The sequence below is a fragment of the Barbus barbus genome, assembly GCF_936440315.1.
Source record: "Barbus barbus genome assembly, chromosome: 45".
Classification (NCBI taxonomy): domain Eukaryota; kingdom Metazoa; phylum Chordata; class Actinopteri; order Cypriniformes; family Cyprinidae; genus Barbus; species Barbus barbus.
In genome coordinates this window covers 10,730,728-10,743,515 of record NC_136723.1, presented here as the reverse complement: position 1 = coordinate 10,743,515, position 12,788 = coordinate 10,730,728, and the positions used below count along the sequence as shown (strand labels likewise).

The 12,788-nt window shown below is 38.0% G+C and overlaps 1 protein-coding gene across 1 annotated transcript in view; it reads right to left on the bottom strand.

Moving 5' to 3' along the window:
• LOC306864505 (mediator of RNA polymerase II transcription subunit 13-like) overlaps positions 1-12,788 on the bottom strand; it is a 76,221-nt gene that overhangs the window by 49,782 nt on the left and 13,651 nt on the right. Inside the window, exon 3 of the mRNA XM_079408549.1 lies at positions 6,221-6,389. Coding sequence (XP_079264675.1) covers positions 6,221-6,389 — 169 coding nt within the window. The remainder of the gene's footprint in view (positions 1-6,220; positions 6,390-12,788) is intronic.

Sequence of the window (12,788 nt, the reverse complement as noted above, 5' to 3'; positions counted from 1 at the left end):
ATAGATGTCACATGAGAGCAAAGATGGGCCTGGCTGTGATCGAGACAAAGAAAGTTGATGTGGATAAATTCATTCTTTTAGCAGTATAGCTACAGCAAGTTCATTCATAATAGATAAACACAGCAGATCACATGCCACTTCGTTCTCTGCAGAATCCCGTCGCTGAAAAGATGTTGCAACTGCTGGTGTGTGAATGTGTTTGTGACAGTTGTGTGCAAACCCCTATAAACGCATCCTAGCTTGTAGTTAGTCATAGGTGTGCATGTCAAGGGAGACCGTGCGTGCATTTCCACATGCAAATGATTTTGTGCCTACGCAAGCACATGATTTTATTACGTGAGATTTCTGTGGGTGTGTACAGATGTGCAAAAATGTGTGCAGTTTCACGCAGGCAGGTATTCTGGTTGCTATATTCAGCCCTGCAGCCTGTCTCCTCCACCGCCCAACTAAAACACAAAAATCACAGATGCATCTTAAATACCCTTTACACTATGACTTCGACATTACACCACAATAATTGTTGAGTAATGTGCAGTGACGTGCAGGGGATGCATCATGTTCTGCACTGGCTCACGCATCGCCCAGCTCCCCAGTGAACACTGCCCATAAAAGAACACACTGGATCTGTGGATTAGCCATGGTAACAGATCTGCTGCTCACACCCACCATGAGCGAGCAAGAGAGAGACAGAGAGAGAGAGAGAGAGAGAGCGCACGATCACAGCTCTGACCTGTATGAAGGATGATGTAAGCAGCTAAAACACATAGGGGTTTGGTTACAGAGCAGCGCCGTGTGACAGTACAGCCAGCCAATGAGAGAACCACCTAGTGACTGAGCATAGTTACAACAGTCACACACATAAACTGCACAGATCTACATATGGCTAGAGTGTGCGGACCATTTCAAAATTAATAAAAAAAATCTAATACAACAAAACAAGCTCTCTGGCATTCCTCGGAGCCTGGCTTCCGAGCTTCCTTCCCCACAGATCCTCTAATTATAGCGAAACCACAAGACACTGTGTGCTCATACACAAGACAGCACAGAACAGAACAGGAAGGGTTTGGGTCTATTCACAAGCTGGAATTCTTAAAAAAACTGCAGGGAAAGAGAGAGAGAGAGGGAGAGGAAACCAGCGGCGCTGCAGAGGTTGTCTTGTGTTTTCCGTGCGGAAGGATCTAGAGGGCGGGCATCAGGACAAGCAAAGGTGGGGACAACACAGTCCTGAAGTCTAACAGGTTCACTGGGGTAATCCCTCAAAAGACAACAAGCATGTATGTCTGCACTTAGAGGTATGGCTCCACTCCTTAAACACACCTTCATAATCTAAACAGTCCACAGAGATTAAAGACAACAATCATAAAACATTTACACCACTGTTTAAAAGGTTGGGTTCGGTAAGATGTTTTTGAAAGTCATCTCTTTTGCTGATTAAGCCTGCATTTATTTAATCAAAAATACAGTAAATCCAATAACACTGAAATATTACAACTTAGAATAACTGTTGTCTATTTCAACAAATTTAAGAATTCAAACAGTATTTGTTTTTTGTTTTTTTATAATGTCTGTCTTTTCCATCATTTTAATGTAATTTGTTGTTTTTTTAACTCCCCAAACTTTTGAACTTTTAAAAAATAAAATGTTACAAATGAATGTAGGCATCACAACATTATAATATCTAGTTTCAAAAAGGCCACTCTGTTAAGATGGTCCTGCCAGTTTATGAATGGAGTCCTGTGAGGAATCAGAGGTGGTTTGAGTTTATATGGCACGCAGGAACCCACTGCCATATTTGTGACAGGTGATATCCACTAAGGGACACGTGTGTGTGTTCTGCTACGGTGGCTCTTCGGGGACAAAATGAAACACCTCGATGGAAAGAAAAAAAAACAAACATGCTGAAGACTTGAACACACAAGCCATCACTGAGGGATTTGGCACTAAGAGAAACGCAAGCAGGCTTTGAGAATCAGTGTAGCAGGCAGAAATGCTAATCACCATACAGCCCATTACTACTCCGTGTTCTCCGCTCCTCTGCCTCGGAGTCTGTTATTTAAAAGGCTCAGTGAGCACCGATTGAGAATCAGATCCCTTCAGTTCATATTATCTTGTCATAGGGATGTAGAGAGTAAAAACTCATACAAAACGACCACTTACACAAATTAAGATGTTTTACCACACAGCCTGACTCTTAATGAGAAAATGAGGATTCAGATTGGTCTAATATGAGACACTAGGTGTTATGAATTATAGCTGTCCACAGACCAGTGGTTGGAATCTGCAGAAACTCTCGACACGAGATCATGCGGTGCTTTGACATTAAGAGTCATGCCTAAATCTACACTATCATTCAGTATGATGTGGTCAGCATGTTTTTTTTTTAAATTAATTATTCAGCCAGGTGTATTACATTTACCAAAAGTGACAGTAAAGACATGTATAATATTACAAAATATTTTTTTTTACTCTCCATTCAAAAAAAAAAAATTAACCATACATACATACACACACACACACACACACACACACACACACACATACATACATTTAAGGTTTTAACGGTATTACTACTCTTATCGATACTGCTTATCGATCCGGTACTTTAACGGTATTCTTATCGGTACTTTTTGTTTTACTTTGTTTCTTTGTTCATATTCTTACAGTATCTTATCTTATGTATATAAAACACTAAAAATGCCTGCACTTCATCAATTTGTAAATGCACCAGTGTGCAGCTATTTTTAGTGTTTTATATACATAAGATAAGATACTGTAAGAATATGAACAAAGAAACAAAGTAAAACAAACTGACAAATACAATAAAACAAACACACAAACGAAATGAAATAAACAGTGCTTTCATTTTTCCATGAAGGTCTACTAATATTAATGTTCAGGTAAGTAATAGTTACAAAAGTAATCAAATGTAAATGAGCACTGCATAGTTTTCACTGTATGTACTGATAGATTTATGTTTATTAAAGCTATAACGTTGTTCAGATTAAGAGCTGTGGGTGATTTTCTCTTTGCATTTTGTTCTTTGATTAACATTGATGGCTCAAGCTCCAGTCTGACACTTTAAGACAATATACTGACACGCATCGGATTTTCTCCCAACTGTTCTCGTCCACTTAAAACAAAAGTGAAGACTCTCATAACCGGCCATTTTGACACATTGTGTGTGTATTTTTTGGCATATTTTTGTGTGTTATTTCGACGCGTCCGAAGCTCAAAGTGTGCTTGTCCGTTTTGGAGCACGCCGCCGCGCAGGCACACGCGCGCACACACATTTCATCCTGGGGAACAGCAGATTGTACTGTCAACGTTTTACTATCAAATATGTCCTGCAATGTAGCAACAGTAAAGACGGCATTTTATAACAATCACTGATTGAGCTGATTCAGATGTTAAGTTTTGGTTCGGAGGAACGAATCCGCGCCGCTATGAGGGAGTTGTGCTAGAAGAAATGCGGCTATAATCCTTGGAAGCCAAAATCAAAAAAAAAAAAATACTTAGCTTAATATAACAGCCACAGGCCTAAAGTTTGAGCAGATGTTTGAATAGTTGGTTCTCTCCTCTATCATAATTAAACAGGACTTTCATGTTGCGTGTGCTGAAGTTCCCCGCGCTTCTGAATTGCGCATAGCAAAAATGCATCATAGACAAATGTTTGAATATTATTGCACATAAAAACAGCTGGCGACATATATATATATATAGAGAGAGAGAGAGAGAGAGAGAGAGAGAGAGAGAGAGAGAGAGAGAGAGAGAGAGAAACAATGTGTGTTTTCTTAACTTCTCCAATACCGACAGAAGTACCGATAACGTCAGAGCTTATCGATACTCCGGTCTTTCATAATTTAGCCCCGAGACCGATTAAATACCGAGTTTCGGCGCGCACACACACACACACACACACACACACACACACACACACACAACATTGCCATTTCCAAAACACATTTAACAACTATATTTAACAGTGCATTTTTTTTTTTTTTACTGAGTGCATCTATATTTAACTGAGTGCATCAAGTTTGCCAATATTGCAATTAAACTTTACCTCATGTAAACGCAATACTTCAATCTAAACTATGCGATTAAGCTAAATCACAGCAAGCATAATCGTATTAACATAGGTGGCGTATGCCGTTTTTAATCGAAATATACAGGCGTGTAAACACGTTAATTATTGCCGCTCTGACCAAAGTGCGCACGTGCTTGTGACATACATGAATGACGTGACACGCACCTGTAATAATACACAGATTAGAAACGATGGAGGGGAAGAAAGCGTCGCATTAGGGGAAAACAACTCGTTGCCGCCAGTCTCTGTTCCTTACCCTCATCCAATCATGGCAATCGAATTGCCATCACATTTATATGGCCCCGAAAAAGGATGGAATACAACCATACAAAAGTGTTTTGCATTAGACATGAATAAATTAAAACAGCGGCCAGTAACGCACCTGCTCTTTCTAAGTCCATTTGTGCTGTGCAGTGGGGTATGTGAATAATGGCATTAAAAAAATAACCACAATTCTTAGCAAATAAGAATAATGGAAATTGCATGTGAACGGGAGTAAGAGCTTTGCTCTTGACATGAAAACATCATAATGCAATTAAGTCCTTACTCTGATTATTGGAAATAAATCGCATTATTCTTGCGCATGTAGACGCAGTCATTGAGAGTAATAAGAAATGTTTTTTGAGCTCCAAATCAGCATTTTAGAGTGATTTCTGAAGGATCATGTGACAATGAAGACTGGACTAATATTTGCTGAAAATTCTGCTTTGCCATCACAGGAATAAATACAATTTTAAAACATTGAAACTGAAAACCATACCAATTGTAATATTTCACAATATAATTGTTTTTACTGTATTTTTCAATAAATAAATGTAGCCTTGGTAAGCATAGGACATTTTTTTTAAACATTACAGACCTCAAAAATTTGACCGATAATGTAAAGAGTCGTCTATACGTTTTGTTTACAATAGAAGAGAGGGACAAAAAGTTGAAAGTATGTAGTAAATACGGAAGTATGCAATTAATAATTAATGAGTCTGTATGCCGGGGTTAACACAGGTTGAGTCATGGCTGTCATTTGGTTTCAAATGCTGAAGGCAAAAAATAAAAAAAGTATATTAGAAAATTAGAGAAATTGAATCTCTATGACTGCTGAATCTTCCAACACACACAACACTAAAGTAAACTACTAATAGAAAGAGGGAGGGAGAGAAGGAAAGTGCCTGTGTGTGAGTGAAAGAGGCTGAGCTGAAGGAGGAAACGCTGTTGTTCCTTTTTTGTGTCATTTCGCAGTGATTTGCAGACAGACAGAGCTATAAAACACACAGACTCACAGTTAAGAGCCTTGTTAACAGACCTCAGAGGAATGTGTGTTTTAACCATGTTTAACAAACAGCCTCTGATCCTTCAAATTCAAAGACTCTAGGATTAAAATATTAATTTCTGTATTAAACAAGGCCTCAAATACATATCTTGCATTGTATTTGAAGTTGAACCTGAACTGTGATTTGTAGCACGACAAAAATAAAATAAAAAAATATTCTGAAATTACTTGAAAGCTGCCTGGCTGTGCTAATAGAGTGTATAAATGACCTTGAGCAAGATAAGAGAAGAGCGCAAATAAATGACGCTGTGAGGAGAGAACTGTGGCAGAGGGCAGAGAAAAGCCAAGCTGCTCTTTTTTTTCCACCTCTACACACGTCGTCTCAGTTTCTTATCAAAGAGCACAGATGCTGACAGGGAGAAATCCAGCACTGGAGACAGAGCACTTGCACGCCTGCAAGAAGCTAATGTACACAAACACACAAGAGCATATTGCAGTCTGAGAACGGCATTTAAAAAAATTATTATAGCAAGTAGCCAATCTCTGGATAAGCAACCAGGTCTGTATTCAAATCCCCACTGAGATAGTATGGAAATATGCTTTGACAGCATTGATATTCATGTTTTGGTGTCAGACTGAAGGAAGTGTGGTTGATTTGAGGCCACCTGGTCTAAATCTTACTCCGTATAGAAACCTGAGTTTCATGAACAAGCTTTTCTCTAATGCAAGCACCTTAGTGGAGGATGCAAAAATTGCAAGCTCCATTAAAGCTGTGATCAAATGAATCCTTATCCTTACAGATAACAGAATCCATTGAAGATAATGTGAGCAATTGAAAGAACATCTGAATGAAATAGTAGTCTTACCTCTTGTTAATGGGCTTCTCATCCTTTTCGTAGGGTTTGACAAACCATTTTCCGATGCGCACGAAACTACGGTTCATCAGACAGCGCTCCAGCAGGTTGTGAATGGCCTTGAAGAGAAGAGTTCGACATTCGTAGGACAGACCGCTCTCCCACACGCCATCATCCTCGCCTGTGGAGAGAACAAACACACAGAGACCCGATGACCAACCTGCTGCTGTCTATAAACAGCTGATCTGCAGTTCGTACAGGAATGCAATTTGCAGAAGTGAGTGACAGAACACACACACACAAAAAAAAGCAGATTTTCAATTTTTTTTTTTTTTTACACAAAAAAAAAACAAATGTATTAATTGTACCTCACCAGAATATAGACAAATAGCTAAAATTTTCAACTGGCCAGAAGAAAAACAAGATTCCCAATTCTAAAGGTTTTAAGTCATCTCTCTGTTTTACTACGACACAGCAAAAGGATGAAAATTTGTGTTACATAAAGCAATAGCCGGACAGGGGTGTTTCTTAAAGGGATAGTTCACCCAAAACTAAAAAGTCTGTTTATTATTACTCACCCTCATGTTGTTCCAAAACCGTAAGACCTTTGTTTATCTTTGGAACACAAATGAATATATTTTTGATGAATGTGAGAGCTGTCTGACCCTCAATAGACATCAACGCAACTACCAAGTTCAAGGCCCAGAAAGGTAGTAAGGACATTGTAAAAATAGTCCATGTGACATCCGTGATTCTGAAGCTACGAGAATACTTTGTGCACAAAGAAAATGGATTTCGGATTTCAACAAAAATATCTTAATTTGTGTTCTGAAGATGAACGAAGGTCTTACAGGTTTGGAACGACATGAGGGTGAGTAATTAATTACAGAATTTTCATTTTGAGTGAACAATCCCTTTAAGTCTACATAATCCAAATGTGACTAACAATACAACACCTAATCACTCAAATTTGAAACAATCCAGAGGCCCAGCTGAATTTAAATCAATTAAAAGCATTGGCTATTAATTTAATTTAAGAGTGGCCTCTATTCCTGCAGTTTAAAAAAAAAAAAAAAAAAAGATCTCTGAATCTCATTAATTTTAAAAGCAACAATATTTTTATTCATATTTTTGATTTTACTCAAGTTAATTAATCTGATGCACTGCAGGGCCGTCGCCAGAACGTATAAAACGGGGGGCATTTCGTTTTGATGGCTTTTTATGATCTGAGAAACAGACATTCACCAAAAATAACAACATCCCGTATTCTTTTAACTTTAACACGCACACTGATAAAAACCTCTGTGCATTCAGCGGTGCCCCCATTGCCCAGCAACCCTGGAGCCTGACACAGAACAGCCAATCACAATCTAGTATTCACATATCGGAACTGACTGAAACAGACCATGTTCTATATTAAAACAGAACACCAAAACAAGATCATTCAACCTACAACAATTAGATGAACAACAAAAAAACCATTTACAATGTCTACATACTTAGTAAACATGAGTCACAAAAGCCTTTCAATTCCGCCAACAAAATTAAAACACGCCGCATAGCAAAAAAAAATAACGCACTCACCATTAAAATAGCTGAAGGCGGCGGGTCTCTGTGTGAAATTTCCTGAGAACTTTGTCTTTCCACTCATTGAGACACTTGCGTGTTAGGTCCTTTTCAAAAGCAAGCTGAATGAGCTGGGCCTTACGTTTGTGATGCATAGATCGTCTGTGGTCTGCGAATACTAATTGTAGCCAATATATACTTTTGTACATTTTAAATATATCCTGTGCATAGCGGTTCATCTTTTATATCATGAGATTTTGGCCAAGTATGTTAAACAACAAGAAAAACTAAGCGCCCATATAGCAACAATAAAGGTTATAACCTGTAAGTTGTTGAAAGCGCAATGCGTCTGACACCTGTGACAGACAAAACAGATCTCCATCATTCGCTAGTCAAAAACATGAACTCCAGCTTGATTTTCATAAAATGTTAAGTGCAAGTGTTGTGTCTGATAAAGCCACAATACCAACTCTTGCAACGCAGTTTAATTATTAAATTTATTTTAAAAAATGAGCCCCACCCCCCCCTTATCTTTTTTTTTGTTTTTTGCGCTATATTTCAGTGCAGTGGTGTGCCGTGGGATTTTTAATTCGTCACAACTGTGCCGTAGCAGAAAAAAGGTTGGTAGAAACAGTGTTAAAATATGTTCTTTTGCGATCAACAAAATTATCAAACATGATTTAATTAGGGTCCCCCCCAATGCCCCGCCTTGGCGACGGGCCTGATGCACTGATTCTAGCAAATGTCATCTTGCCTTGCACAGACTAGTCTTGCAGGTACAGTGTCCAAAGAGGCCAAAAATCCGAGCGCTGGTTTGTTTCTGGATCACGTTCGACTGTGGCCTCTATGCTTCCGTAATCTCATTAGGAGTCACTGCTTAAACCTTGCAGCTCTTAAGCTCCTTTCAAACATGTCTCTGTGTAGCACAGCTCCCATGAGCACCCAGGGGCTACACGCATTACACCACCCACACTTGCCCGCCCGCCCGCTGGTCTGCAGATGGAAACATAGCAAATCCACTTGATAAAACCATAACAAACAGCTCAGATAGGATTCCCCGACACCGCAGACGCCTGACAACATATTTGCAGCCACAGTGTCCTAAAATCAGACACATTTAGTTTAAGGTGGCAACAAAAACTCACTCGATTATTTGCATGTAAAAAGCTGAATTTTCAAACACATCTTACTAACCAATCACACATATCTGGCCATGCATGTATATTTAAAAGGCAGATCTGTAGCGACCGTACTAGTTGCAGCTAACAACTCTCTAAATGTTTACATTTTTCCTTATGATTGCTTTTTGCAATAAATGTTTAAATAAAAGCTATTGTAACTCGTGGCTACTTTGATCAACCATCAGTAAGAGTCCGGTACATTCAGATCATTCCTAGAAGATAAATTGTGGCCCAAATCATAAGGTCATTCCGTCAGAGTGTCTGCATATGGTGAAATAACTGCAGACTGAACACAGCTGAAGACCTGGAATCAGGCCAGAAGGCAAACCTGTAATTCGTTGATGTCTTCTGAAAAGGCAGCAAGTAGCACAATTCACTTTTAAAGGATGTCATTGATTTGACTAACAGCTTGCCCAACAATGAAACACCTTGTCTTCTGTCAAAGCAGAAAGAGACGCAGAGAATGAGAGATAAAATGAGGTGGTTTTGGCTGTCTCATGCATCTTTTAAATACTCCAAGTACAGGGCCAGCAACTTTTCACCTGCACACACAGACACACGCTTGATAGGATCATTCATGGTAAGAAATGTAAACCTCAAGTCCATGAAAGTCTCCCATTCATGTAACATCAAAAAAAACTAAATTAACAAAAAAAGCCATTGATCTTTTCATGCCTACCATTTGAAGATAATTTCATAAAACCTAGTTAAATATGCAAAAGAAGGTATTTGAGAAATCCATCTAAAAACACGTTTTTGCCATTTTGTTTAATGATGCAGGAATGGAGTAGAAACGCTTTTATATGACAACCTCGACTTAAAACTAAGCTTTGAGATGAAATTTCAGCTTTAGTTAATAAGTATTTTCTCAGATTGTAAGATGTCTGGATGGCATCAAGATGATGAAAAACCGATGAAGGCATCACTGTCACTTCCACTTTTGATAACGGCAAATCATGTGTCTCACATTTTTATATAAACAGCTGCCATAAAATCTGCTGTTGAGAGCGTCAATGGCAACTCACTCCTCCTTTAATCCAAACCATCGTGTTCACCATTTCTCCTGTGGGGAGGAGGCACCTGGTTTCTATCAAGCGTTCCTTATGACCTTGTCTCTTACGGTCTAACCACTGCCCACAGAGCGCGAGACACAAAGAGAGGAAGATAGCTGACTTACAAAGAAACAAGCGCTCAAAGGACTGCAAGGCGCAAACGGCACTTAAACAACCTTGAAATATAAACATTATGCATGGAGAGCAAAACAATATTAAAACGATTAATTCATAAATAAATGCACAAACAGTACTGCCTCTTAAGGTATATTTACATTTTGACAAAAGCATATTCAAACAGAATTTACATTAAGAGTGCACATTTAATCTTAATTTTATACATGGAATTTGAGCTGTGACAGAAGCACTGTTGAACTGACACTGGCTGCAGGGCTCCAGACTATTACTAAGAGCACTGTAGCCCTACTGAAATCTTTAGGAGCACAAACCGAAAATTTAGGGGCACACCTTAAATCAGCCTGCAATGCAATCATTCGTATATCTTCCCCATTTTAACTGTATTACTGACAAATGCTTTGCTAATAAATAGACTTAACTCATAGAAATTTCAATGTGCAGTATTCTTTTAATTTCAGAGGGATATGACAAATACATATGATATGATAAAATTAGGCTACTATTGTTCTGCATTAATAAGTGCAGTTACTAATAATAGGCCATTACATGTTCATTTCTTGTTTATTTCATGTTTATAAACATTTGACAGTAGTTGGGAAGCTTACAAAATTTATTTTATTAACAACAGTAACATGTACAAAATCTAGAAAATGTATATATTGTAAAATGTACCATTATTCTTCTATAGTCTTATTTGGAACTGACCAACAACTTCAGTGATTGTGTATGAGTTAGCCACAAATTGAAGAAAAGTTTTTCAAAGCACTTTGTGACTTTTCTTACTTCATACATAAAGAGCAAAACTGACAAAATCTGATTTCTTAAAGATTTGATATTTTATCATTTATTTATAACTGTTATTTTATCACTTCAAAATACAAAAGGAAAAAGTATGAATGACTAATAAGCCAATAAGTGCTCTTCTGCTGCTATCTACAGGTTATAATGTTGATTTGATGTATTTTTAAATTTTACATGCGCTAAGTGTTTGTTCACCACAGTATATTGGTCATCCCATTGAAAATAACATTCAAATTGGATCATTTTGGAGCTTTAAAGTGCAAGAAACAGTTGTGTGAAATGCTTGAAAGTCATTGAAAATTGCTTGAATTTCTCTCTCAAAAGGTTGTACAAGCCCTAAAATGAATAATGTAATAACATTCGACTATTTCTGCCACAACACCATGGTTACAGTTAGCATTACTGCTACACCAGCATTGGTTCCGGAGTAAAGCTGCTCTGAGCTCGGACAAGTTTGTTTGCGTTGCGGTCCGAGCTGATAAATGGTCCGAGCTGCGCAGCTCAAATGAGTAGCGGGATTTTGTTATGCTTTTGTTTCGTTTGCCGATTGATGTTTCTCATATGCAACAGAAATGGCTGCACGAGTAGAACAACGCGGTGGGCACGCCAGTGCGACCGCTCACAAACTTTACTCGCATCGGCAGAAAAATGGTCGCAGTCTGGAGCCCTGGGCTGTTTGTATACTGAACTTTTTTTTTCTTTTAAAGAACTCAAAGTTCAAGAGCTCAAAACAACTGAATGGACTTCAGGACAACACACGTAACGGACCCCACAGTCTAGTCAGGGACGCGTTTCCTAAAAGTACTGTTAGCTAACTATGCAAGTTCACAAGTCCTATTGAACTGTATTGGTAACGGAAGAAATTAGGGCTGCTCGATTATGACAAAAATCATAAATCACAATTATTTTGGTCAATACCGTAATCATGATTATTTAAAACGATTATTAGTGGGCCATATGACCAAAACTTTATATGAGTGATTTATTTAAAGATAGTGATATATATCAAATATATATATTTTCTGTAAATAATGCCTTAGCAGAATACCAGAATATTAGTTAAAAAAACAACAATTAAAAAGGTCCTCAAAATTATTGAAAATAATTAAACTGCCAGTTATGAAAAGCAAAGGAATACAATGCCAGTAATAAAATAAGCAAAAATACAATAGAATAAACGATACAAATGAAACAAACTGTGCTTTAAGTTTTTTTAATGCAAGTCTAAAGTAGCTATTCAGTTAACAGCCTACTAGAAAAATTTAATAACCTAATGTAAAAAAAACAGCATAGTCTTCACTGTAAGAATTAAACTTCCTTTGTTTCTTATTAAAGCTACAAAAGTCCTTTAGTCAAGAGCAGTGAGTGATTTTGAATGTCTTTTGTTGTTTGATTATTAATATAAAGCACACAGTCGGCAGCAGGAATATAGCCCGCTGTCACTTTAAGAGCCGCATGGATCCAATTTACCGTTGCACACGTATTTTCATTCTCAACTCTTTACATTCATTTATTACATAACCGATGAGGGTTTACGTGAATAATCACTAAGAGCCGCATTTTTGCAAGTATTTGACCGTTTAGGCGCTAAAATATGACTTTACATGTCCGTGTTGTGTTCTGTCTCCAAGCGCATACATCTTCCCGAGTTCTCTCACACTTTTAAAAACATAAATCTAATCAACTTAAATAAATCAAGCACGTCCCATTTTGCAAAAGTCTCGTTACGTGATTTTACTGATTTGCACGTGAAATTGGGCTGGGAAGGGGGCGGAACGGGGCGCAATAATCATTTTATCTCGATTTCTGTATTTTCACAATCGTTGGAGGCCGAAATCGTAA